General features: G+C 33.3%; 1 protein-coding gene and 2 pseudogenes across 2 annotated transcripts; all 3 read left to right on the top strand.

Moving 5' to 3' along the window:
* Window positions 1-1709: 1709 nt before the first annotated feature.
* On the top strand, window positions 1710-8796 carry LOC132171457 (sodium/hydrogen exchanger 1-like). Of its 2 annotated transcripts, XM_059582772.1 has the most exons (14): window positions 1710-2109; window positions 2205-2323; window positions 2801-2898; window positions 3089-3148; window positions 3246-3292; window positions 3381-3575; window positions 4228-4274; window positions 4931-4997; window positions 5759-5859; window positions 7239-7340; window positions 7598-7736; window positions 7818-7880; window positions 7961-8044; window positions 8247-8796. In XM_059582772.1, exons 1-14 carry the CDS (start codon window positions 1906-1908, stop codon window positions 8568-8570), a joined length of 1650 nt encoding a protein of 549 aa, XP_059438755.1. In that variant the 5' UTR covers window positions 1710-1905; the 3' UTR covers window positions 8571-8796. The 2 variants fall into 2 exon arrangements, with proteins under 2 accessions (XP_059438755.1, XP_059438756.1); XM_059582773.1 differs by lacking the exon at window positions 3089-3148.
* A 3152-nt stretch (window positions 8797-11948) lies between these two features.
* Window positions 11949-12092, top strand: LOC132173141 (U2 spliceosomal RNA; annotated as a pseudogene).
* A 10671-nt stretch (window positions 12093-22763) lies between these two features.
* Window positions 22764-22903, top strand: LOC132173143 (U2 spliceosomal RNA; annotated as a pseudogene).
* Window positions 22904-25535: the final 2632 nt, after the last annotated feature.

Consider the following 25535-nt stretch of genomic DNA (forward strand, 5'->3'; position numbering starts at 1 on the left):
CAATTTAAAAACGTAATTTTTAAAAATGCAACTAAGTGTTAGACAAAATTACGGTTTGACCTTTAAAATCACAGTATAGCATTTAAAATTATGTACTTTTTTTTTTAAAAAAACACTTCCATACCTACTATTTGAAAATGAAAATTTTATGGGTTTTCAAATTGCAATTTATTTATTTATTTTTAAAAAAAGAGGCAATCACAACAATTCATTTTCTATGATTTGCTTTAAAATAATACTTTTGTTTATGAAATCGCAATACCATACGCATCTTACATTAACTATGCAAAATAATTATAAAATATAATATAATTTTTAACATTACTCTTTAATTAATATAACCCTTTCAGAAATGGTGAAGGATAAAGCATAAGAGGGCATCAAAATGCCCACAACTTTATGTGATTTTTTTTTTTTAAATGGCTAAAGAGAATCTTTGTCCATGTAAATGTTTGTTAAGTGTGTTTTGTTTTCTTTATATAAACAAACAACTTAAAATGACTGTAAAAGTATGTTCACAAACATTTTATCACTAAAGAATCAATAAAAAAAGAAAGTATTTTCAGAAAAAAAAGAATGAAAATGACTTATTTAATTAGATTGTGACAGCAAAAATGTGATTGGTTACCTACCTAATCAACAACGGATCCTTGAGTAATAAAAACGACACGTTTTCCGTTTACAAAGTATTGCGTAGGTGAGACTCTGGTGCACGTCCTCCGGGGACCGTATCTTTATCTGATTATGCCACGTGTGTAGAGTGAGGACTCAAAACGATTTCCAAATATTTTATTAATTAGTAATGTTAGAAGTTTTTCTTGAGTTATTTCAATAATGATAACCACGTTATTTTTAGAGGGACTTAAGAAGAATATAAGAGAAATTTTTTGAATTACTCCTCACGTTACTCATGTCGTCTTAAACAAGAAAGGCAGAGAAATCGGGTAATGCAAAACCAATGGAACATATGATGACATGGAATAAGAGAATAAAATTGGAAACTTCAAAATTGGAAACCCCCCAAAACCGATCATTTCAACGGGGGAGGATCCAAATATCTTTGAGCTAGGAATCTCTAAATATTATGCATTTATTATCCGCTTTTTTAAACGAGTCTTTTATTTTTTTTTTTATCTGTTTTTTTTTTTTTTGGGGTCTTTTTATTTGGAGATTTGAAGGTAATGTTTACGTCCATTCATCTAGGGGCGAAACTAAAACTTTTAATTTGGGAGGCAAAATTAAAAAAATAAATATTTGCATTCATCCACTTTTATCATCCATGCACCTCTTTTTCACCTTTATTGGTCGGCTCTCTTTCAACCTATGACTTTTATCCAACACGTGTACGCACATGGGCTACACACGCCACCACGACCGTGGGTAGGGAAAAACTAAAAATTCAATTTTAGCGGACCAGACTACATAAAAAAAATTCCATAGCCAAAATAAGAAGGAAAAAAAAAAAAAAAAACCCCTAATTGTTTTTATTTTACAAATTTAAAGATTAAAAAATTAAAAAAATTTAACGTGGCAAAAATGTTGATGTGACACTGACGAGCGTTACTAAATTAAACAAAAAACACACGCAGGGACTACATTGCAATTTTTTAATAATATGGGGGTACATTGAGGCAATCACATAAAGTTTCCGTATTCAAAATCAAAGATTGGAAGTTTTGGTATCATTTGTAGTTTGTACATATTCGGAACTCCGCACCAACTACCATTCTTCCCTCCATTGCAAGTTTACAACCTTAAAATGAAGAGCCCACAAATAAACAGCAACATATACTTTGGTCTCATGGTTTGAAATCGTTATAGCGTCATCATTCCCAGGCTGCTTCCATCTCCAACTCTCCAAAAACCCATTTTGTGAATGCCAAATCCACCCACAGAATCCCAGAAATGGCTGTGCTCGAAACCGTTCCAGTTCTGTTCCCGGCCCAAGCAGAAGCAGCAGCGGCAGCATCGTCGTCGACTTCATTCCTGAGCACGAGTACCATCATTGCGCTCACCGTTTTCTTCGCCCTCCTCTGCGCCTGCATCGTCATCGGTCATCTCCTCGAAGAGCACCGCTGGGCTAACGAATCGATCACCGCCCTTCTTCTGGTACCTGGAACTGTTTTTGCATGATTCATTTTGTGACAAACAAATTATGTGTCTTCTTGTTTCTGGGTCTTGTTTGAATGTTTGGTCTGATATAGGGATTGTGCTCTGGAGTGGTCGTTTTGCTGATCAGCAAATTCCAGAGTTCGCAAATACTAGTCTTTAGTGAGGACTTGTTCTTCCTTTATTTGCTTCCCCCAATCATTTTCAATGCCGGGTATGATCTCTCTCTCTCTCTCTCTCTCTCTCTCTCTCTCTCTCTATGTGATTTGTGTTTGGTTCCCCAGAATTGTAATTTGTATCGGATTGAGGATTTGGGTTCTGTGAATAACTTAGCTCCAACATCTAACAAGTAAAACACCTGAAAAGACCCAACCAAACCACTACAGAGAAGATTGGACTTATAGTCCTAAGTAGTAGAGGATTGTAACACGTGGGCTCCAAAATTCTGGTTTGGAAGTAACTATGAACAAATTATTAGATGGTATTTTCACTTGAATTTAAATTACCAATCTTGATGTTTGTGACATGGACCTGGTTTTGATGTTTCTGCTATGCTGAGTCCTTGCAGTTTTCGTGAAAAATAATTTTTAATCTTGATTTTGTTTTTATTTTGTCAAAACTTCCTCTTTCTAATCCAAGTGCTGACTCTTACACTAGCATACATTGATAGTGGTTCTTGATCTGTTTCCAGTTTTCAGGTCAAGAAGAAGAATTTTTTCAAGAATTTCACAACAATATTTTTGTTTGGAGTATTTGGCACAGTCATTTCTTTCTGCATTATATCACTAGGTAAGCTCTGCAATCTTCCATCCACTTCCACTTGCTTTTTGTCAAGTTTGATACAAGTATTTTGTCTTATAAACATATTTGCGATAGTGATCTTATTATTATTATTATTATTATTATTATTATTATTATTTTTTTTTTTTTCACTCAAGACGGCGCCTGACTACCATTTTTGCCTTTGGAAACTTTCTAGGTGCCTATTTACTATTCAAAAAAATTGGCGTGGCAAACCTGGATATTCAAGATTTCCTAGGTGACTAAATAACTAATGTCTAATCATTTTTTTTTTTTTCATATAGTGCTTTCTATTATTCTGTTGTATTCACCATTTCTTCTTCTTGCATGTGCAGCTATTGGTGCCATATTGTCAGCAACTGATTCAGTTTGCACACTGCAGGTACAGCTGACAATTTCAGTCATAATACTAGTTTATATGAGGGTATTAACATGTGCCATTAATCCATGATATTTTTCTTATGTGAAAGGTTCTCAGTCAAGATGAAACACCCTTACTTTACAGTATTGTATTCGGTGAGGGAGTGGTGAATGATGCCACCTCTATTGTGCTTTTCAATGCAGTCCAATCACTTGACAGCAGCAACATTGATGCTCTTACAGCATTAAACTTGTTGGGGACCTTTCTTTACCTTTTCTTGACCAGTACTGCTCTTGGTATAGCAGTAAGTTTTTGTTTCTTCCTTTTTCTCTTTTATTTTTTTTCGGTTGTTTTAGCTGCTCTACATTATGTGTGTCACTAACATGCAAACATGACAAAGTTGTACTGGTTCGTAAAGCATCAAGCTATGTTACGTAGTGCTGTATACCTAAGGCATTGTCTTGGACTTTTTTTTCCTTTTCACATGAAAAAGATATTGTCCTTCCTATCAAAGGTACAGTACTGAAGCTGAATATCAGATTTCAACAGTTGTGTTAAGAGTCATAGTGGGGAGACCAATTCTACAGATAGTTTTATAGTGATGCTTCACTTTTTCTTTCTTTTTCAAAGTTTTTGTCTGGGGGTTACTACTCTACTTATGCAAATCTATTTTTCAAAGTAGCAAAGAATTTCGTCATTTGTTTATATCAACAACTATTATGATGGAATCACCAGTCGTTGCAGCTCATTTAAGTATTTCCCTGCTTAGACCTTTGAGCTCATTCATTTGCAGCTGGCTATCAAATCAGTCTTACACTTGGTGTCTTATGGGCTTGCTAAATTTTTGCACTGCTTATTGGAAGTTGGTGTTCATATATCTTCTAAGATTTTAATGCACTGTTTATAGGGACTTGGGTATTAGCTACCTTCTAACTTGCTCTATGGAAATCTTTCAGGCGGGTCTTATAAGTGCGTATATCATTAAGACGCTTTACATTGGAAGGTACAAGAAAATGCATTATCGCTTAGTATACAGCATTTATTGTTGCTGTTGGTTTGTTTGCGATAATCAAACCATGTGTTTTAAAAAAACATGGCAAGAGACTACCATCACAAGCAATCAGAAGGAAAATCCTTCAAAGAGGGAAAGCCAGAGGCATGGTCAAGAAATGTGGCTAGCTATTATCTCATCACTTTTCTACGTGGCAGCATAAACTCAAGCCATCTTTAGGCATTCCCATTAAAAAAAAAAACCTTGTATTCATATTCGTCTAGGGAGAAGCTACATGATGTACACAATTGAAGAATATTAAGAATTGGCTAGGTGGAAAAAAGGATAAGGGGATACAACTAGTGAGAAGGGGCAATTAGATAGATTGAAGGTGCTGCAAGGAAAAATGGAGGGAAAAAAATGATGTAGCTAGAGACACTGGTAAAAGACAATATGGTCATAGATTTAATAAAGTGAGATAAATGACGAACAAGGAATCCTGTATACGTCAAGCCTATCTGGAAATCAACCGGTTTCAATAGTGGAACACAGTTCCACATATTATTTTTAGTCAATTAGTCTTGCATGATCACAATTTTTATTTACTGGGTTTGCATCCTTATATGTAAGCCTTTGTGTACCCTGAAATTATTGTTCTTCCACTACAGGCATTCCACAGATCGTGAAGTTGCACTCATGATGCTTATGGCTTATTTGTCATACATGTTGGCTGAGGTACCAAAAAGTCATGCTTTTTAATTTTTAATTTTTAATTTTTTCCCTTCCTTCTTCATCTACTCATTTTTCCTTCTTTTTTTTTTTTTTTTGGAGGTGGTGCGTGGTCTCTTTCTGGAAAAATCATGATGGCTATACCCTCCAGAAAGAGTTACAACTTATATCCATTGAAATAATGAAAATTTATAGAAAGTGATTGAATAGTGAAAACAAACTTAAGATCAATGTGTGTAGGAAATTTCCGTCAATTCTGTTCCCATTGACGCAATGGTTTATATTTACTATTCCATATCCTTTGATAGCCTTGCCAGCGCATCAGAAGTCAATCATATTGTATCTTGTAATTTATTCCTAGTTGACAATTATCATATTACTTTTGGCTGGCATTTTGGACTTTCAACTGGAACAAAATAAACTAAACTTGCTGAATATAAATATAGAACACATGGCTGGACAATGTGAAATCTCTTATGTTTTCGTGTCATCCCATATTTTATGTACTTGAGATAGATATAGTTCAACACACTGTTGCTCGAGTAAATTGAATTTGAGAACTCAAATGGAAAAGAAATGATATAATCTGATTTTGGAAACAGGGTGTTTTTCTGATATAAACAAAATGGAACATAGAGATTATATAACTTGTATAACCTTTTTCTCACTTGAAAATAATTTGGCCAAAACAGTGTTTGGTGACTGGATCCCTTCCTTTGGTGTTTTCTTTGAAATTAATGAACTAAATCCTTTTTTCTTTTCTACAGCTTTTGAATTTAAGTGGGATCCTGACAATATTCTTCTGTGGCATTGTCATGTCTCACTATACATGGCACAATGTTACAGAAAGCTCACGAATAACGACCAAGTAAGAGCGACTTTTATCTGGTTTACTTTTTGGAGATTTATCATACTATAATGTGATTGTTGTCAAAAAATTGGAATTGTGTGGTGGTTACATTATTGAGCAGCTCCAAATCACATATGTTAAAATTGTTAATTGTGCAGACACAAAATCTGATAATGCCTAAAGGAGAGTCGCCTCCTGTTGCACTTTACCATATGTTCACATCTTCTATCTGTCACTTTGGGTGGAGAGAAAATTTCATATAAGGTGTCCATATATGGTTGCATATTCTCAGCATACATGGAAAAATATATGTAGGATTTAGGAAGAGAGAGGAAAATATATGTAGGATTTCTTGAAACTTGATACGAGAGGATTGGACCTAGGGGGATGTACGTATGAAAATATTATAAAGATTTTGTTTAAAGTTGTTATTTCAACTAAAGACCATTCCAATTTATTTTTGAAGTTTATTCATAGGGCTCTTGGAAACCTAGAATGTCACCGTTCGGGGAAATCGCTACTCTCATCTACACTATTATTCTAAAAGGACTAATCAATATTATAATTAGAGTTCCCTAAAATCACTAATAAACCCTAGCCTCAGTTAAGGAACCAATGTAGGACTTGACATCCATGTAACACCACCATAACAATCCACCTAGCCAATGTAAGGCTTAACTTTCCTTGGGTTTAATAGTCTCTTCTACTCAAACTCTTTCTCAACAAGTGAGACCTAATACGTGAAATATTTAATTGAAATGAGAGATGAATTACAATGGCAAGGTATGAATCTAAGACCTCTGCTTTGATATCATTTGTCATGATTCAAGGAAAGTGTCAGTCACTTATGTGCTATTACCGTAAAATAACTAGTCAATGTTACAATTGGAGTTCCCTACAGTCACTTATAAAACCCGAGCTTACTTAGCAAATAACCAATGTGGGATTTAGCACACATGTAACACCATCACAATCAACCCATTCAATATGGGAGTCTCTATGGGGTTATGAAATTCTCTTAAGACTCCGTAACTATGATAAAACAGCTAAAAGCAGGCCATAAGCACAAACAGATAAAGTCAAAAATCACGGTTAATATATTGTGCATGAAAGTGCAAAAGACGAAGGTCTAGAGTGCACCTGCAAAGAACATTTAACAGCAAAAGAGAGTAATCTATCAATTTGAAATAGATATGCTTGAAAGAAAGATCAATTGGTGGCAACCTTTGATTTTCATTCCTGGGTCATAATCTTTCGTGGGTTAAGGTTCCCACGATGTGGATCCTCATTCAATGATTACTTAGTTGGGTGGTTATGCCAATAATTATTAGTGGGTTTCATTTGAAAAATGAATTCTGTTGAAAGATCCTAACTTGCCAATGGTTTTATGTTTTCAGGCATGCGTTTGCAACAATTTCATTCATTGCAGAAACTTTTATATTTCTGTATGTCGGTATGGATGCCTTGGACATTGACAAATGGAAAAAAAGCAATGCAAGGTAAATTTACTACTTTTCTCCTTAAGATTATAGGGCTCATGGGTAATTGGCAGTTGGAATATTGTTCCAGATGAAATGAAATGAGATTTACCACATTTAGATTAAGTGCGCATTTAGATTAAGTGCGTTTTAACTACTGCCATCATCCCTCTTAGAGAATATAAGAGATATATACTGCCTTTTATGTTGCCTTTTCCTGTGGTTGGCAGTGTAATGTTAAATGTCATGTCTAACTGGTATTATACTCTTTCCTTCAGTCCAGGAACTTCAGTTGCTGTCAGTTCAATATTGTTTGCATTGGTATTGGTTGGAAGAGCAGCATTTGTGTTCCCCATATCCAATATAACAAATTGCATGAAGAAAAGAGAGAGTACAAAGATTGAGCTTCGACAACAGGTAATACCAGCAGCTGCTTAAGTGCTTAGATATTGCTATTTGATTCTACTTCAAAACAGTGCTAACTTTTTGAAATCTCAGTTTATAATATGGTGGGCAGGTCTTATGAGAGGTGCAGTGACTATTGCCTTGTCTTATAACCAGGTAAATTGCCACTATTTCAAGCCTAAAACATTTTAAAATATAGTTCTTGGGCATATATTGACTTGTGCAATTACATGCAGTTTGCAATTTCTGACAAGGAAGAAACGGCAGATTTTGCACTAATGATCACCAGCACTATAATTGTTGTTTTATTTAGTACTGTGGTATGTTTTCTTGTCCTTTCTGTAGTATGTTGCTTGTAGCACTAGTAGAGCATTATCCATAAGTCCTTTGCTCTGTTTGGCTCTGGATCATCTGTAGGACAAGAGATCAGTAGAAGTAGGCAAATGGGGTGCATGGTTTTGAACTTTTTCACAATCTTCAACATCAAATGAGGCTGTCTTTTTCTTTGTTTCAAAAAAACAGGTGTTTGGTTCCATAACAAAGCCACTTATTAGAGCAGTGCTGTTGCGCAATGCAAAATCTGCAGTCTCCGACGCAACCGACCTTCCAAGCTTAGAAGAGTTGAATATATCATTCATTGAAAATTGTGATCCAAGTGAGCAGCCAAACACTCCACCACGCCGCAAGAACAGCTTAAGGTTGCTAATAAGTAACCCCACTAGGACTGTACATTACTGGTGGAGAAAATTTGATGACAAATGCATGAGACCAGTGTTTGGTGGACGGGGTTTTGTTCCATTTGCTCCTGGTTCGCCAAGTGGTGCAAGAGATGATGAAGCTTCTTGAATCCGAAGCTCAATCATTTTCGTGTATACGGTTATTCTTTATCTTCTTATTTTGTTGTACAATGAAGCTGCAAGATGTAAAGAGGGGTGGATGGAATTTACTATTTACTATTTACTAGAACATTTTCCCAAGATTTACTCTTCTTTTTTGTTTGTAGTTTATTCCAATTAATTTTGAAACAGAAATGTGGCTGCAGATTTAATTGTATCATAGTGATTAAGTTGAGCTAATTATATGATTTGGGTTTAATTATACTCATATCCTAGATATAATTAAATAGATTAGTTTCACATTTGTTTAAGTTAGTGGATAAATAAAATTATCTAGTTAGAACATCGAATAACTTTCAAACAAATAACACAAATTTTTTTAATGAGCCACATAAACACCAATCATATTGTGACACGTTTGACTTACAATAGAATTTTTTTTTTTAAAAAAAAAAGAACGTTTAAAAATATATCAAAAAACTAAATATAAAAATATAAAGTTGGGGGTGGCCAAACCACTACCAAATAGCCAAATGGAGGTTGTTAAAACCACCTTTGGCCATCTGAGCATATTTGGGGTGGCTAAACAACAGTTACCACGCTAGAAGATCAAAAGTAAAAAGGACATTATATGGCAAGTTATGAGTCAAAGTGCTCAGGTGCCTTTTCCATCAAAATTGACGAGATTGTCTAACGACGTGGCCTTTTTGTCGGATTTTGGTAATTTGATGTATCAAACTATCACACTTGTAACTTTATGGGGCTTTATTGAAAACGCCTCGTATTGGAGGGGGCTTTTTGATATTTTTCCCATTAATAAAATATGCACACTTTATGGCTTACTTTGAATCCTTCAATTAGATTCAAGAAAAAATTATGAATTGGTACATATGGTTTGAGGTCCTAACAAATAGTTCAGTGGGGTTTGAAAAGTGACTAAAAACTCCCTCTCGTAGGCACCAAAAAAAGAAAGAAAAAAAAAGTCTCTTCCCCAAGAAAAGCTGACATAATTTGTTAGTGAGCCACATAAACACAAATAAATATTGTGATATGTTTGCTTAGAAAAAAAAATATTGTGATATGTTTAAATTACAAAAGAAAATAAAAATTTAAAAATATATCAAAACACTAAATATAAAAATATAAGATGGGGTGGCCGAAACCACTCATGGCCATTTGAGCATATTTGAGGGTGGCTGAACCACCCCTATGGCCATTTAGGGTGGTTTGGCCAACTCAAATGGCAAAAAAATAAAATTTTTAAATTTAGAAGAAAAAAAATTGTGATGGTCGAGTGATCCGTTTTGGCCAAATGGGGGTGTATGTATCCCTTCGGCTTTTAAATATGACATATATTTCTTTATGGAACCATAACACTCACCTTCTTGGACGATATAATATACTAGAGCTATAACTGAAACAATTTGACATAAGTAAACTTGAATGGCATTAGGTACCAAAACTAATGTTGTTTTTACATAATGCCAAATGAAACGGTTAATTAAAGCTGTTTGAAAAAATAAATTAAAACAAAAAATGCTTAAAAGAGCATATTCGTTAGGTTCTATTAATTAGCAAATGTAAATAGAACCTAACTTAATTAACACCCCCCTTTTTTAGTAAATAAATTAGGTATTCACAACGCGATTTGTTCATATTTCCTTCAAATAGTATATGTTAAAGTGTTTTTTTGTGTTTTTGTTTTTGTTTTTGTTTTTTTTTTTTTCTTATGGTCTTTCGCCAATAATTTTCACCACTATATATATAGTTCCTAGACACCATTTGAAAGTCACTCAGATTTTTTTTTTTTATAAAGACAGCATAGTTTACCAAAAACAAAAACAGCATGATCTCATTCAATAGACTTGCAGTCTTTCTACTAATGTGGCTTACGTTGTCTGTGATTGAGTTTAATAATGTTGTAGGAATTGGGAACCATCACCCAAAAACTGTAAAAATCATTAATGATTTAGGCCATGGATTGCCTCTTACCCTCGCCTGTAAATCAAAGAACGACGATCTTGGTGTCCACACACTGAAACCAAATGGGTTCTTCGAGTTCAACTTTACACCAAACTTTTGGGGGACTACACTATTCTTTTGTAGATTTACATGGAAAAATCAAAGTCATTGGTTTAATATCTACGACTACGCTAGAGACAGTGATGTATGCGTGAATTGCACTTGGAAGATTAGAACGACTGGTGCATGTTTTCTAGACCCCAAGAGAAATGAGTATGATTTATGCTATTTGTGGACTGATCAAAACTCACCTGATCGTGCATGATTACAAGCCAACGACATTCAAACTGAAGAGTTTATCAAGTGAATTGTGAAATAAAAAGCAATTGAAAGTCATTCATATTTCTCTTATAGAAAATTATTATTATTTGATCCAATTGTTTCAAAGTTTCGATGGAATCACATCAATATCTCCGTTACTAGTGCTTTATCAGTCTCAATCCCCTTCGCTGCCTCCACTATAGTGACAATTCTTTTTTATGCCTGATAACTCCTCCGTCATTGTTCTATGTCTTGCTCCTAGAAAAAGAACCATAAGAAAACAAAAGACCGACTGGAAACTAATTTCGTTATTCTTAAGGATTCATGAAAACAAAACCTAAGAAAACGAATAAAACTTCAGCCTATAGATCACTACTAAAAGCAGATATAGAGAGAATACATTCTTATTTAAAAACAACAAAAATACAATAATAAAAAATCAAAGCGTGAATTGCAATAATGTATGCGTGAATTGCACTTGGAAGATTAGAACTATTGGTGCATGTTTTCTAGACCCCAAGTGAAACGAGTATGATTTATGCTATCAGTGGACTGATCAAAATTCACCTGATCGTGCATGACTATTATTATTATTATTATTTGATCCAATTGTTTCAATTTCGATAGAATGCATCACCGTGGTGATACTTCTTGTGGGCTTGATGTTCATAGTGGCTACGCCAAGAAAATCAAGGTAGTGTTTTGCATGCAATGACATAAATCCGTGTACTCTTTATCCATATATAGATCCTTGAAGTATTGATCTAATTCAAAATAAAAATAAAATTATAGTCTACTTTTTTTTTTCTTTTTTTTTTTTCTTTCTAAATTTCAAGTTGACTCTTTTGCATATAAATAATGAGTACCGTGTCTATTCTTCCTGAAATCTTTCATTATAGGTAAAAGATTAAATCATTCTAAGAAATAAAGTTTTTTTTTTTTTTTTGATCGAAATGTGAATCAAACAAACCCTGAACTATTAAAAGATTAAGAGAATGAATCACACTTTTACTACTAAACTATACATGTAACAATGTGGTCATTGTATATAAAAATACTTTTTTCTAATAAAAATATTGGCCATAATAACTAGAGCCCTGTTTGTGTACCTTTCTCAGTCTTTTGGCTAAGATCAAGTGTAGTATTTCTTCTTATCAGTTTAATATTGGTAAATCACAACTTATCCCAACAGCTTAAACTGATAGGAAGAGGTAAATTTAATTACTTAATCATTAGTTTAACACCCCCCTTTTAAAAGGTGAGGCTCAACACGTGAAATATTTAATTTAAATGGGGGTGAATTAATGGAGTCAATGTTCGATTCCAAGACCTTTGGCTCTGATACCATATTAAATTACCATTTGTCTTAAAAGCTTAAGCTAATAGGAAGAGGTAAATTTAATCACTTAATCATTAGTTTAATAAATATCTGATACGTGGTCCATTAGATCACATGATATTAAATTAATTTTTTTATTGGAGGAGAGCCCATCTATCTCTATACCTAATTGTATCAGAATTCCTTACATTGTAAGATGCCAATATCATCATTTGGTCTTCACTGGTTTCCCTATATCACACGACACAAACAAAAAATATGAAATATGAAATTACCAAGAATAGCTTTCCAGGCTTTTTGGAGATTTATATATATTTAGGAGCAATAAGTCTTAAATTCTTGCAGGGATCTCATGAATGAATGAACATGCAGCCTTACATTCTTGGTGGTTGTTGGTGACATGTTGTTGATGCTGTTTGTGAAGTGCTTTGGTGTTGTTGGTGGCTTTGTTTTTCAGCCCAAGAAGGTGTTGTTAGCTCTAATTTTTGAAGGCATTACAATGATATGTATTTGTTAAATCTTCAACGAGCATATTTGCCCTTTAAGTTGGTTGACTAACAAATTTTGCAAAATGAATATTTTTGCTAGTTATTCGATTGAGAAGTGTTTATACTTGATAACTTTTTATTGATTGTTTATCTGTCATAAGTTGGTTGTCCAACACGTGGAATGTTAAATTTAAATGGAGTGAATTGACAGAGTCAATGTTCGATCCCAGGACCTTTGGCTCTGATACCATGTTAAATTACCAATTATCACAAAAGTTTAAGCTGATAGGATGAGGTAAATTTAATCATTTAATCAATACTTTAAAAGGCACATGCCATGTTCATTTGTAGACCAATAAAAGTAAGGGGAAAATATACATTTTCCCTCTCAAATTACTACTTCATTGTCAATGTCCCTTAAACTACTAATTATGCCAATCTCTCTCATAAACTAACAAAACAATGTCAATATCCCCTCCCCACTCCTCCTCCCCTAATGACAAAAATGTACTTCAATTTTTTTTTTTTTTTTAAAAAAAAATCTTAAAATTATAACAAAAACTAAAAAAAAAAGAAGGTTTTTTTTTTTTTTTTGAAATTATAAGGATATTTTTGTCTAACTAAAATTTTTAAGGTAATTTTTGTCTTTTTGCCAGCATTTTGAAGACATTGTCATTGTTTTGGTATTTTAGGGGAGAGGGGGACATTGATACCATTGGTAGCTAGCGGGAACATTGACAATGCTGAGTAAACCTTGTGTTTATGTACACTATGGCAATTACCACACAAGATCACATGTGAAAGAAGGGCATTATGGCAAGTTTTGAGTCGAAGTGCTCAAGCGACCACTTTTCCATCCAAACTCAAGGATTATCTAATGGCGTGGCATTTTTGCCACATTTTGGTAGTTTGATGTATCAAATTGTCACACTTGTAACTTTATGGGGCTTTATTGAAAATGCCTGATAGTTGAGGAGGCCTTTTTTTTTTAAGAAAAAATATTTTTCCTATTAATAAAATATGAACACCATCTCTGAGCTTTCTCTCTCTCACCATCTCTCTCCGTCCCTCTCCTAGCTCTCTCTGCATCACTCTCTCTCTCTCTCCTGTTCTCTCCCTGTTTGTCTTTGTGAGCGAGAATCTGCTGAGGGGAAAGTGAGGCAGAGAGTGAGATAGAGAAAGGGAGAGAGGTGCGGCTGGGGGGAAAGAAAAGAAGGAAACAGAGAGTGAAGAAGATAGGAAGAGAAAGAAGACGCAGATGAGAGAGAAAGAAAAGAAAAAGAAAATTTCTTTTAGAATAAAAGAAAATATTATTTTAATGAAAATAAAAATAATATTTTAATGATGTAGGGAATGGTAAAGGAAGCTATTGTGGAGTTTTTGTAGATAGGGAAGCAAAAAGTAGTTTGGATCCTTAAATATAGGGAAAATGGTTGGGTAGCTGCTGGGAATGCTCTTACTTTGAATCCTTCAATTAAATTTAGGAAAAAAAAATTATAAAAAAGCCATCTGAACTAACAATCATTTTTGAAATAGCCCAATAAGTTTAAAGTGTGCTAAAGTGATACATAGATCTGGTTGGAGGTGGTAGCAAGCACTAAACCTAGTGTTTATGTAGAACACAGCAATTACCACGCTAGAAGATCACAAGTAAAAAGAAGGGCATTATGGCAACATATGAGTCAAAGTGGTCACTTGCAAGGCACCTTACCACTTTTCCATCAAAACTGACGAGATTGCCTAACGACATAACATTTTTGCCACATTTTGGTAATTTGACGTATCAAACTTTCACATTTGTAACTTTATGGGGTTTTATTAAACACACCTCATATTTGATGGGGCTTTTTGATATTTTTCCCATTAGTAAAATATGCACACTTTATGGCTTACTTTGAATCCTTCGATTAGATTTAAGAAAAAAACTCTGAATTGGTACATATGGTTTGAGGTCCAGACAAATAGTTCAATGGGGTTTCAAAATTGACTAAACAATCCCTCTCGTAGGCACCAAAAAAAAAAAAAAAATAAGAAAAAAAAAAAGCCTCTTCCCCAAGAAAAGCTGACATAATTTGTTAGTGAGCCACATAAACACAAATAATATTGTGACACGTTTAAATTACAATAGAAAATAAAAATAAAAATTTAAAAATATATCAAAACACTAAATATAAAAATATAAGATGGGGTGGCCGAAACCACTCATGGCCATTTGAGCATATTTAAGGGTGGTTTCTGGCCACTGAGGGTGGTTCGGCCAACTCAAGTGGCAAAAAAATAAAATTTTTAAATTTAGAAGAAAAAAAATTGAGGAGGTCGAGTGATCCGTTTTGGCCAAATGGGGGTGTATATATCCCTTCAGCTTTTAAATAAGATATATTTTCTTTGTGGAACAAATAGCTATAACACTCACCTTCTCGAACCATATAATATACTAGAGCTATAACTGAAACAATTTGACATAAGTAGACTTGAATGGCATTATGTACCTGAACTAGTGTTGTTTTTACATAATGCGAAATGAAACGGTTAATTAAAGCTGTATGAAAAAACAAAGTAATACAAAAAAATGCTTAAAAGAGCATATTTGTTAGATTCTATTAGCAAATGTAAATAGAACCTAACTTAATTAACACCCCCTTTTTTTAGTAAATAAATTAGGTATTCACTACGTGATTTGTTCATATTTCCTTCAAATAGTATATGTTAAAGTGTTTTCTTTGTTTTTTTTTTTTTGTTTTTTTTTTGTTTTTTTTTTTTTTTTATGGTCTTTCGCCAATAATTTTCACCACTATATATACAGTTCCTAGACACCATTTGAAAGTCACTTAGATTTTTTTCTTTTAATTTTTTTATAAAGCCAGCATAGTTTACCAAAAACAAAAACACCATGATCTCATTCAGTTGACTTGCAGTGTTTTTACTAATGTGGCTAACGTTGTCTGTGATTGAGTTTAATAATGTTGCGGGAATTGGGAAACATCACCCAAAAACTGTAAAAATCATTAATGATTTAGGCCATGGATTGCCTCTTACCCTTGCCTGTAAATCAAAGAATGACGATCTTGGTGTCCACACATTGAAATCAAATGGCTTCTTCGAGTTCAACTTTACACCGAACTTCTGGGGGACTACACTATTCTTTTGTAGATTTACATGGAAAAATCAAAGCCATTGGTTTAATATCTACGACTACGCTAGAGGTGATGAATGTGTGAATTGCACTTGGAAGATTAGAACTACCGGTGCATGTTTTCTAGACCCTAAGAGAAACGAGTATGATTTATGCTATTTGTGGACTGATCAAAACTCACCTGATCGTGCATGATTACAAGCCAACGACATTCAAAATGAAGAGTTTATCAAGTGAATTGTGAAATAAAGAGCAATTGAAAGTCATTCATATTTCTCTTATAGAAAATTATTATTATTTGATCCAATTGTTTCAAAGTTTCGATGGAATCACGTTTATATCTCCGCTACTAGTGCTTTATCGATCTCAATCTCCTTCGCTGCCTCCACTATAGTGACAATTCTTCTTTATGCCTGATAACTCCTACATCATTGGTCTATGTCTTGCTCTTAGAAAAATAACCATAAGAAAACAAAAGACTGACTGGAAACCAATTTCGTTATTCTTAAGGATTCGTAAAAACAAAACCTAAGAAAACGAATAAAACTTCATCTCATAGATCACTACTAAAAACAGATCTAGAGAGAGTACATTCTTATTTAAAAACAACAAAAATACAATAACAAAAACACAACACACCCTCACGGGTTCCACGCACCACCGCCGGTCAGCTACGCGCGGCTAGAAAGCACCCCGAGGACCATTGACACACGCACCTTGATCAATCTATGGTAGAGGGAGAAAAAATGAGGGGGAAGGAGAAAGGGGGCGTGGAGGGGGTTGTCGTAATTCCCTCCCCCTCCCCCTCCCCACTTTGCTATGCTTTCTTATCGCTGCTCTTTTTCTTGGGTTTGACGGCTCTTAAACAAAAATAAAATCCAAAATATTCTTTGAATAATTATATTTGTATCTTACTCTTCTTTTTTGTTTGTAGTTTATTCTAATTAAGGTAAAAATGCAAAATTAATCTTTGTGGTTTACCTTATTTGCTATTAACTCCCCGTGGTATTAAAATAAACTCAAAGTTCCTTCAGGTATGTCAAAAAAATAATTTAGTCCTTGCAATCAAATTCCACCCACTAACTTAACATATTTTGATTGCTTGAAACGTCAGAGCTAGTAAAATTGTGATACTTGTTCGATTTAAGTTAGTGTCACACTAACAAAATTTGTTAAATTAGTAGACAAAATTTGACTATAAGGACTAATCTTTTTTTTTTTTTTTTTTTGGAATAACTCAAGGACATTTGAGTTCATTTTTTATATTACATAAAACTAATTGTAAATCAGATAAACCACAAGAACTAATTTTGCATTTTTTCCTTAATTTTGAATCACAAATGTGGTTGTAGATTTAATTGTATCATAGTGATTAATTTGAGCTAATTATACGTCATATATATGGTATTTAAATGAATGATTTGGTTTTAATTATACTCGTATCCTATCTAGATATAATTAAATAGATCCGTTTCACATTTGCTTAAGTTAGTGGATAAATGTCCCCAAGAGGTAACTTAATCGGCCGAAACCATGCATAATGAAGCGGAGGTCACTAGTTTGAATCCCCTTCCCCACTCTTATGCGGACATATCAAAAAAAAAAAAAAAAAAAGATTCAATGGATAAATAAAATTATCTAGTTAAAACATTGAATAACTTTCAAACAAATAACACAAAAAATTCTAATGAGCCACATAAACACCAATCATGATTCAGATTGTGACACGTTTGGCTTACAATAAAAAATTAAAAGTATATCAAAAAACTAGACATAAAAATATAAAATGGAAATTGGCCAAACCTTCACCAAATGCCCAAATGGAGGTGGTTGAAACCACCCTTGGCCATCTGAGCATATTTGGGAGCGGCCGAACCACCCCTATGGCCATTGAGGGTGGTACGGCCAACTCAAATGGTGAATATATATATATATATAGATATATATATAGAGAGAGAGAGAGAGAGAGAGAGAGGTGGTCGAGTCATCCGTTTTGGCCAAATGGGGTGCATCACTCCAGCTTTTAATTAAGCCATATTTCTTTGTGGAACCACGTACAAAACTCACATTCTCAGACCATATAAATGTACTAGAGCTATAACTGAAACAATTTCGTCAAAAGAAACAGATAATTAAAGTTGTCCGAAGAAACGAATTAAAACAAAAGCGCTTAAAAGAGCATATTTTTTTGGGAATACGTATTAAATTAGCAAATGTAGATAACTTAGGCTTTGTTTCGGTGTAAAATATTTTCCGTTGTAAAATATTTTTAGGAAGTCATTTTACTGGAAAATATGATAAAAACAAATTCCGACGTTTGGTGTGCGCACGGAAAATATTTTCAGGGAAGTTGATAAGTGCCAAATATTGCATATTCCAACCCCTTTATTTACATTAGTTAATCCTTTAGCTGTGTCGTTATTTAATGTTTTGTGTTAGTTTTGTGTTTTGTAGGTAGTTGAAAAAAAACTACAACTTTAAAGGAAAAAATGCAAAGTTTGGAAGAAAACATACTTTGAGAAAACCTGATGTGGTTAAGTTTAACCAAATCCAAGAAAAAAGTTAAATCGGATTAAAGATCAGATTTGATTAAATTTTTGATTGGATAAGATTTCGGATTGGATTCAAATTCAGATTCTGCAGATGTCTCAATATTATGACCATAACTTTTCGCTCAAAGATTGGATTGAAGTGATTCAAGTGGCATTGAAAAGCTAGCTCAAAATAATACAATTCATTGTGAAATATGATTTTCCTAATTTGGAAGGTTACTATGCCAAAATCACCCTTTAAAAAAAGAACAAAAATTTGGACAAATCCTATTCCGATTTCAGACTTATATTTTGACAAACCTCCAAATTATCTAGGTTTAATAGGGCTTATAGGACTTTTCTAAGCCTATAAATAGACTTCTTTGCATTCAAGAAAAGATATAGAATTTCAGAGATCAAAATTCTACAGTTTTTCTCTTTTTAGTTTAAGTTTTGTTTAGATTTATGTTTTATTTTTATGTTGAGCTAAATTCCCAACTAATGCTAGGGATGAAGCCTTACTGATGAAAAACATCAATACTTTCATGTAAGTCTTTATTTATCTGATTTTATTGGGTTTAATATTTCAATTGTTTTACTTTTTTTTTTAATGTGTAGAGTGATTCTTGAATATCTTTTGTGATTCAAGGATATACTTGATGATTTAAGATAATTTCACATAATTGATTGCTTGATTTTATTTGCCTAAATAATTGGACATCGCTTGTGATTTGCTCTACGGATACATTTGGATATCTTTTGTGATTTACGGATGCATCTGATGATTTAATTGATATTAGATTCCTCTTGTGATTTGTGCAATGAATGGATATATGGAATGATTTTGATTAATTGTTTGAAGTATAGTAAAACATATCTAAGATTTTAATTGTGAGAACTTCAGATTAATATTGATAAACATGGAAGTATGTTGTTATGTTTCGATTAGTGTGAATTCTCAAACTTTAGTATTTTATCTCTTAGTTTATTTTAATTAGTCTATGATTGTCTTTTAATTTTTAAAACCAAAATCAAAACTCTTTTGGAACTAGATTAGGATTTAATTAGTTTAGATATAAATTGCTCTTTTAAGAACACAATTCCCTATAGGTTCGACCTCGCACTTGCAAAACATTATATTGCAAACGATTCGTGCACTTGCGAGTATATTAAAATTTGCACAACAAAAGTCATTTTATGGGAAAATGTTTTACGATGAAAACATTTTTCGGCATTTGACGCACGCACGAAAAATCACAAATATTTTTATATTTTCATTCAATCATATTAATCTATTAAATAATTTAAAAAATAAAACTAAAAATTATGTTTAATTAAAATATACAAATTAACTAACAATAATTTAGTGTTTGATATGATTCTGCGTACACACAAAATACCGGAAAATATTTTTCAGGAAAATGTTTTTTGCTGAAAACATTTTCCGACGTCGGGGACCCACCTGATTTTTCATTCATGCCCAAATACCGGAAAATGTTTTCCGCTGAAAATATTTTTTGACAAGTCATGGGTGGGTCTTGGGTGAGTCTTGGTCAAGTTTCAGGCAGGTCCCTGATGGGTATTGGGCGAGTCCTGGTCAAGTCCCAGACTAGTCCCGACGGTGTCTCAGGTAGGTCCAGTCGGGTCCTGGTTAAGCCCCGGGCGAGTCCAGGTCAAGTCCTGGGCAGGTCCCGAGCAGGTCCCGACTAGGTCAAGGGCAGGTTCTAGTTGGGACCCGAGCAAGTCTCAGGCAAGTCCCGGGCGGGTCCCAGCCAAGTCCTTTTGGGTCTCAGGACTTGACTGAAACAATTTGATATCAATAAACTTTAATGTCATTATACCTAAACTATTGTTGTTTTTACGTAACTCCAAAAGAAACGGATAATTAAAGTTGTCTGAAGAAATGAATTAAAACAAAAATGCTTAAAAGAGCATATTTGCTTGGAATACGTATTAAATTAGCAAATTTAAATAGAATCTAACTTAATACCCCTTTTCTTTTGTAAGTAAACAATAGGCATTCACTAAGAGCACTAGCAACAGATGCGCTATATGCCATTCCCTTCCCTATGCTTAGGGAAAATTCTAAAAAAATCACAAAAATACACCCACATCAAAAGCCTTATATTTAGCCTACACCAAAGGATATCTACAGTATTTTCCAATGCATTGGGAAACACTATAGATACCAATGCTTTATTAAATTATAAACAAATTATTTTCTCTCATTTACATGTCCCAATAATTCTCCTACCTCTCTCCTCTCTCATTGGTTGCAATGATAAAAAATAATTAGTATTTAATTCATATAGGGAAAAATAAGGGAATTTATTGTTAAGTATTTTTTTATAGATAATCAAAAAGTAGTTTTATTCCCAAAATTAAGGGAAAATTGTTGGGAAATTGCTGCTAGTGCACTAGCAGCAATGCCATATGTCATTTATATGTCATTCCCTTCATCATTTTCTCCTATCTCTCCTTTACATGTCCCAACAATTCTCCTACCTCTCTCCTCTCTCATTGGTTGCAATGATAAAAAATAATTAGTGTTTAATTCATATAGGGAAAAATAAGGGAATCTATTGTGAAGTATTTTTTTTATAGAGAATCAAAAAGTAGTTTTATTTTCTAAATTGAGGGAAAATGGTTGGGAAACTACTGCTAGTGCACTAGTAGCAGATGCCATATGTCATTATATGTCATTCCCTTCATTATGTTTAGGAAAAGTTTGAAGAAAACCACAAAAACCTACTCACATCAAATTCCTTACATTTAAACCAACTATCGAGAGTTGCTAGAGTATTTTCCAATGTGTAGGGAACCATTTTTGGTTCCCTATACATTATTTTAATATAAAAATTTCTCTTTCCCCTCTCTTCTTTCATATTTTTGTCTTTAATTGAGATTGTACTAGAATTTTGTTAAAAAAGTGAGGGTAGGTAGGAAACTTGTATTTTGTAAAGAAATAATATTTTAATGGTATCGAGAAAGATGAGGAAAGCTATTGTGATAGAGAAGTAAAAAGTAATTTTGTGCCTTAAATTTAGAAAAAATCAAAGATAAATTGCTGCTAGTACTCTAAGTGATTTGTGTAACAAGAGAAGATTTTCTTGAATCATTTTCTTTTGTAGAAGAGATTTTTAAGGAATAAGGAATACACAATATGAAATCACGTCTCCTTTATTGTCTATCTTTGACTTCCTTTTCTGCTTGTTTTCCTTTTCTATATGCAGCCATAATATTTCATTACAAGTTTAGCCAAGCTTTCCTTTTCTACAATTTATTTCCTTGACTGTCATTGCGTTTTCTTGATGATCCATGGCATCTAAAAAAAACTTCATGGTCTTTAGCCAATAATTTTCACCACAATATATACAGTTCCTGGAGACCATTTGAAAGTCGCTCATATTTTTTTTATAAAGCCACCCGACGTAGATTGCAAAAAAAAAAACAACATGATCTCATTCAGTAGACTTGTAGTGTTGCTAGTAATGTGGCTTATGCTCTCTATGAATGAGTTTACTATTGTTGCAGGAATTGGGGAGCATCACCCAAAAACTGTCAAAATCATTAATGATTTAGGCAATGGCTTGCCTCTTACCCTTGGCTGTAAATCGAAGAACAACGATCTTGGTGTCCACACACTGAAACCAAATGGCTTCTTCGAGATCAACTTTACAACAAACTTTTGGGGGACTACACTAGTCATTTGTAGATTTACGTGGAAAAATCAAAGCCATTGGTTTAATATCTACGACTACACTAGAGACAGTGATGTATGCGTGAATTGCACTAGGAAGATTAGAACTACTGGTGCATGTTTTCTACACCCCAAGAGAAATAAGTATGATTTATGCTATCGGTGGACTGATCAAAATTCACCTGATTGTGCATGACTATTATTATCATTATTTGATCCAATTGTTACAAACTTTCGATAGAATGCATCACAGTGGTGATACTTCTTGTGGGCTTGATGTTCATAGTGGCTACGCCAAGAAAATTCAGGTAGTGTTTTGCGTGCAATGACATAAATCCGTGTACTCTTGATGCATAGATCCTTGAAGTATTGATCTAATTCAAAATAAAAATAAAATTATAGTCTACTTTTTTTTTTTTTTACCTTTCTAAATTTCAAGTTGACTCTTTTGGATATAAATAATGAGTACCATGTTTATTCTTCCCGAAATCTTTCATTATAGGTAAAGGATTAAATCCTTCTAAGAAATAAAGTTTTTTTTTTTTTTATTATTATTTTTTTTATCGGAATGTGAATCAAACAAACCGAAGGGACCCTGAACTATTGAAAGATTAAGAGAAGGAATCACATTTCTACTACTAAACTATACATGTAACAATGGGGTTATTGTATATAAAAATACTTTTTTCGAATGGAAATATTGGCCATAATAACTAGAGCCCTGTTTGTGTACCTTTCTCAGTCTTTTGGCTAAGATCAAGTGTGGTATTTGTTCTTATTAGTTTAATATTGGTAATCACCACTTGTCCCAACAACTTAAGCTGACAAGAGGTAAATTTAATTACTTGATCATTAGTTTAACACCCATCTTTTAATAGGTGAGGCTCAACACGAGGAATATTTAATTTAAATGGGGGTGAATTGATGGAGTCAATGTTCGATTCTAAGACCTTTGGTTCTGATACCATGTTAAATTACCATTTGTCCTAAAAGCTTAAGCTAATAGGAATATATAAATTTAATCACTTAATCAGTAGTTTAACAAATATCTGATACGTGGTCCATTAGATCACATTATATTAAATTAATTTTTTTATTGGAGGAGAGCCCATCTATCTCTTTTCCTAATTGTATAATAATTCCTTACATTGTAAGATGCCAATATCATCATTTGGTCTTCACTGGTTTCCCTATATCACACGACACAAACAAAAAAAATAAGAAATATGAAGTTACCAAGAATAGCTTTCCAGGCTTTTTGGTTATATATTTCTAGGAGTCAAAAGGTCTTAAATTCTTGCAGGGATCTCATGAATGAATGAACATGCAACCTTAAATTCTTGGTGGTTGTTGGTGACATGTTGTTGATGCTGTTTGTGAAGTGCTTTGGTGTTGTTAGTGGCTTTGTTTTTCAGCCCTGGAAGCTGTTGTTAGCTCTAATTTTTGAAGGCATTACAATGATATGTATTTGTTGAATGTTCAATGGGCATATTTGCCCTTTAAGTTAGTTGACTAACAGATTCTGCAACATGAATATTTTTGCTAGTTATTCGATTGAGAAGTGTTTATAGTTGATAACTTTTTATTGATTGTTTATTTGTCATAAGTTGGTTGTCCAACACGTGGAATATTAAATTTAAATGGGGTGAATTGACAGTGTCAATGTTCGATTCCAGGACCTTTGGCTCTGATACTATATTAAATTACCAATTATCACAAAAACTTAAGCTGATAGGAAGAGGTAAATTTAATTACTTAATCAATACTTTAATAGGCACATGCCATGTTCATTTGTAGACCAATAAAAGTAAGGGGAAAATATACATTTTCCCTCTCAAATTATTACTTCATTGTCAATGTCCCTCAAACTACTAATTATGTCAATCTCTCTCATAAACTAACAAAACAATGTCAATATCCCCTCTCCTAATGACAAAAATATCCTTCAATTTTTTTTTTTTAAATAAATCTTAAAATTATAACAAAAACTAAAAAAAAAAGTATTTTTGTTTTCGATTTTTTTTTTTTTTTTTTGAAATTATAAGGATATTTTTGTCTAACTAAAATGTTTAAGGTAATTTTTGTCTTTTTGCCAACATTTTGAAGACATTGTCATTGTTTTGGTATTTTAGCGAAGAGGGGGACATTGATACCATTGGTAGCTTGCGGGAGAGTAAACCTAGTGTTTATGTACACTATGGCAATTACCATGCAGCAAGATCACATGTGAAAGAATGGCATTATGGCAAGTTTTGAGTCGAAGTGCTCATGCGATTACTTTTCCATTCAAACTCAAGGATTATCTAATGGCGTGGCATTTTTGCCACATTTTGGTAGTCTGATATATCAAATTGTCACACTTGTAACTTTATGGGGCTTTATTGTAAATGTTTGTTAGTTGATGAGGGTTTTTTTAAAAAAAATATTTTTCCCATTAATAAAATATCAACACTTTATGGCTTACTTTGAATCCTTCAATTAAATTTAGGGAAAAAAAAAAATACATAAAAAAGCCATATGAACTAACAATCGTTTTTGAAATAGCCCCAATAAGTTTAAAGTGTGCTAAAGTGATACATCAAACTACCAAAGTGTGTCAAAAATGTCAGTTTTATTTATTTATTTTTTTGAAAAAAAAAAGAAAAAAAAAAAAAAAAGGGTGGTTGCCACCCCTGGGGTAGCTCATGAGCCTCCCCAAAGATGGGGGTGGCCTTAGATCTGGTTGGAGGTGGTAACAAGCACTAAACCTAGTGTTTATGTAGAACACAACAATTACCACGCTAGAAGATCACTAGTAAAAAGAAGGGCATTATGGCAACTTATGAGTCAAAGTGGTCATTTGCAAGGCACCTTACCACTTTTCCATCAAAACTGACTAGATTGCCTAACGACATGGTCTTTTTGCCACATTTTGATAATTTGACGTATCAAACTGTCACACTTGTAACTTTATGAGGTTTTATTAAACACACTTTGTATTTGATGGGGCTTTTTGATATTTTTCCCATTAGTAAAATATGCACACTTTATGGCTTAGTTTGAATCCTTCGATTAGATTTAAGAAAAAAATTCTGAATTGGTACATATGGTTTGAGGTCCAGACAAATAGTTCAGTGGGGTTTCAAAAGTGGCTAAACACTCCCTCTTGTAGGCACCAAAAAAAGGAAAAAAAAAGAAAAAAAAAAAAAAAGGGGAAACTTCAGAAAACCCCCCTGAAATTCCAGCCGATTTGAAATACCCCACCTGAATTTCCAAAACTCTCACTTAGACCCCCTGAACTTCCATTTTCTCTCACTTTGAACCCTTTTAACGTTAAAGTCAAACAATTTGACTTTTTTATACCCATTTTACCCTCCCCCAAAACTACGTCGTTTTGTGTCCTAAAACTACAACACCTACCCAGCCCAAAACGACAACGTTTTAGGCATTAATTTTTTTTTTTTTTTTTTTTTTAAAAAAAAGAAAAGCAAAATTAAAAAATTAAAAAAAAAAATAATCGGG

Source organism: Corylus avellana, chromosome ca2 (assembly GCF_901000735.1).
Source record: "Corylus avellana chromosome ca2, CavTom2PMs-1.0".
NCBI lineage: Eukaryota > Viridiplantae > Streptophyta > Magnoliopsida > Fagales > Betulaceae > Corylus > Corylus avellana.

Excerpts from the sequence above, each read along its gene's own strand:
- LOC132171457 (XM_059582772.1), top strand. The coding sequence starts at position 1,906 with ATGGCTGTGCTCGAAACCGTTCCAGTTCTGTTCCCGGCCCAAGCAGAA. Across the intron at positions 2,324-2,800 it reads CCAATCATTTTCAATGCCGG|TTTTCAGGTCAAGAAGAAGA; the intron begins GTATGATCTCTC and ends ATCTGTTTCCAG. Across the intron at positions 3,149-3,245 it reads GGATATTCAAGATTTCCTAG|CTATTGGTGCCATATTGTCA; the intron begins GTGACTAAATAA and ends TTGCATGTGCAG.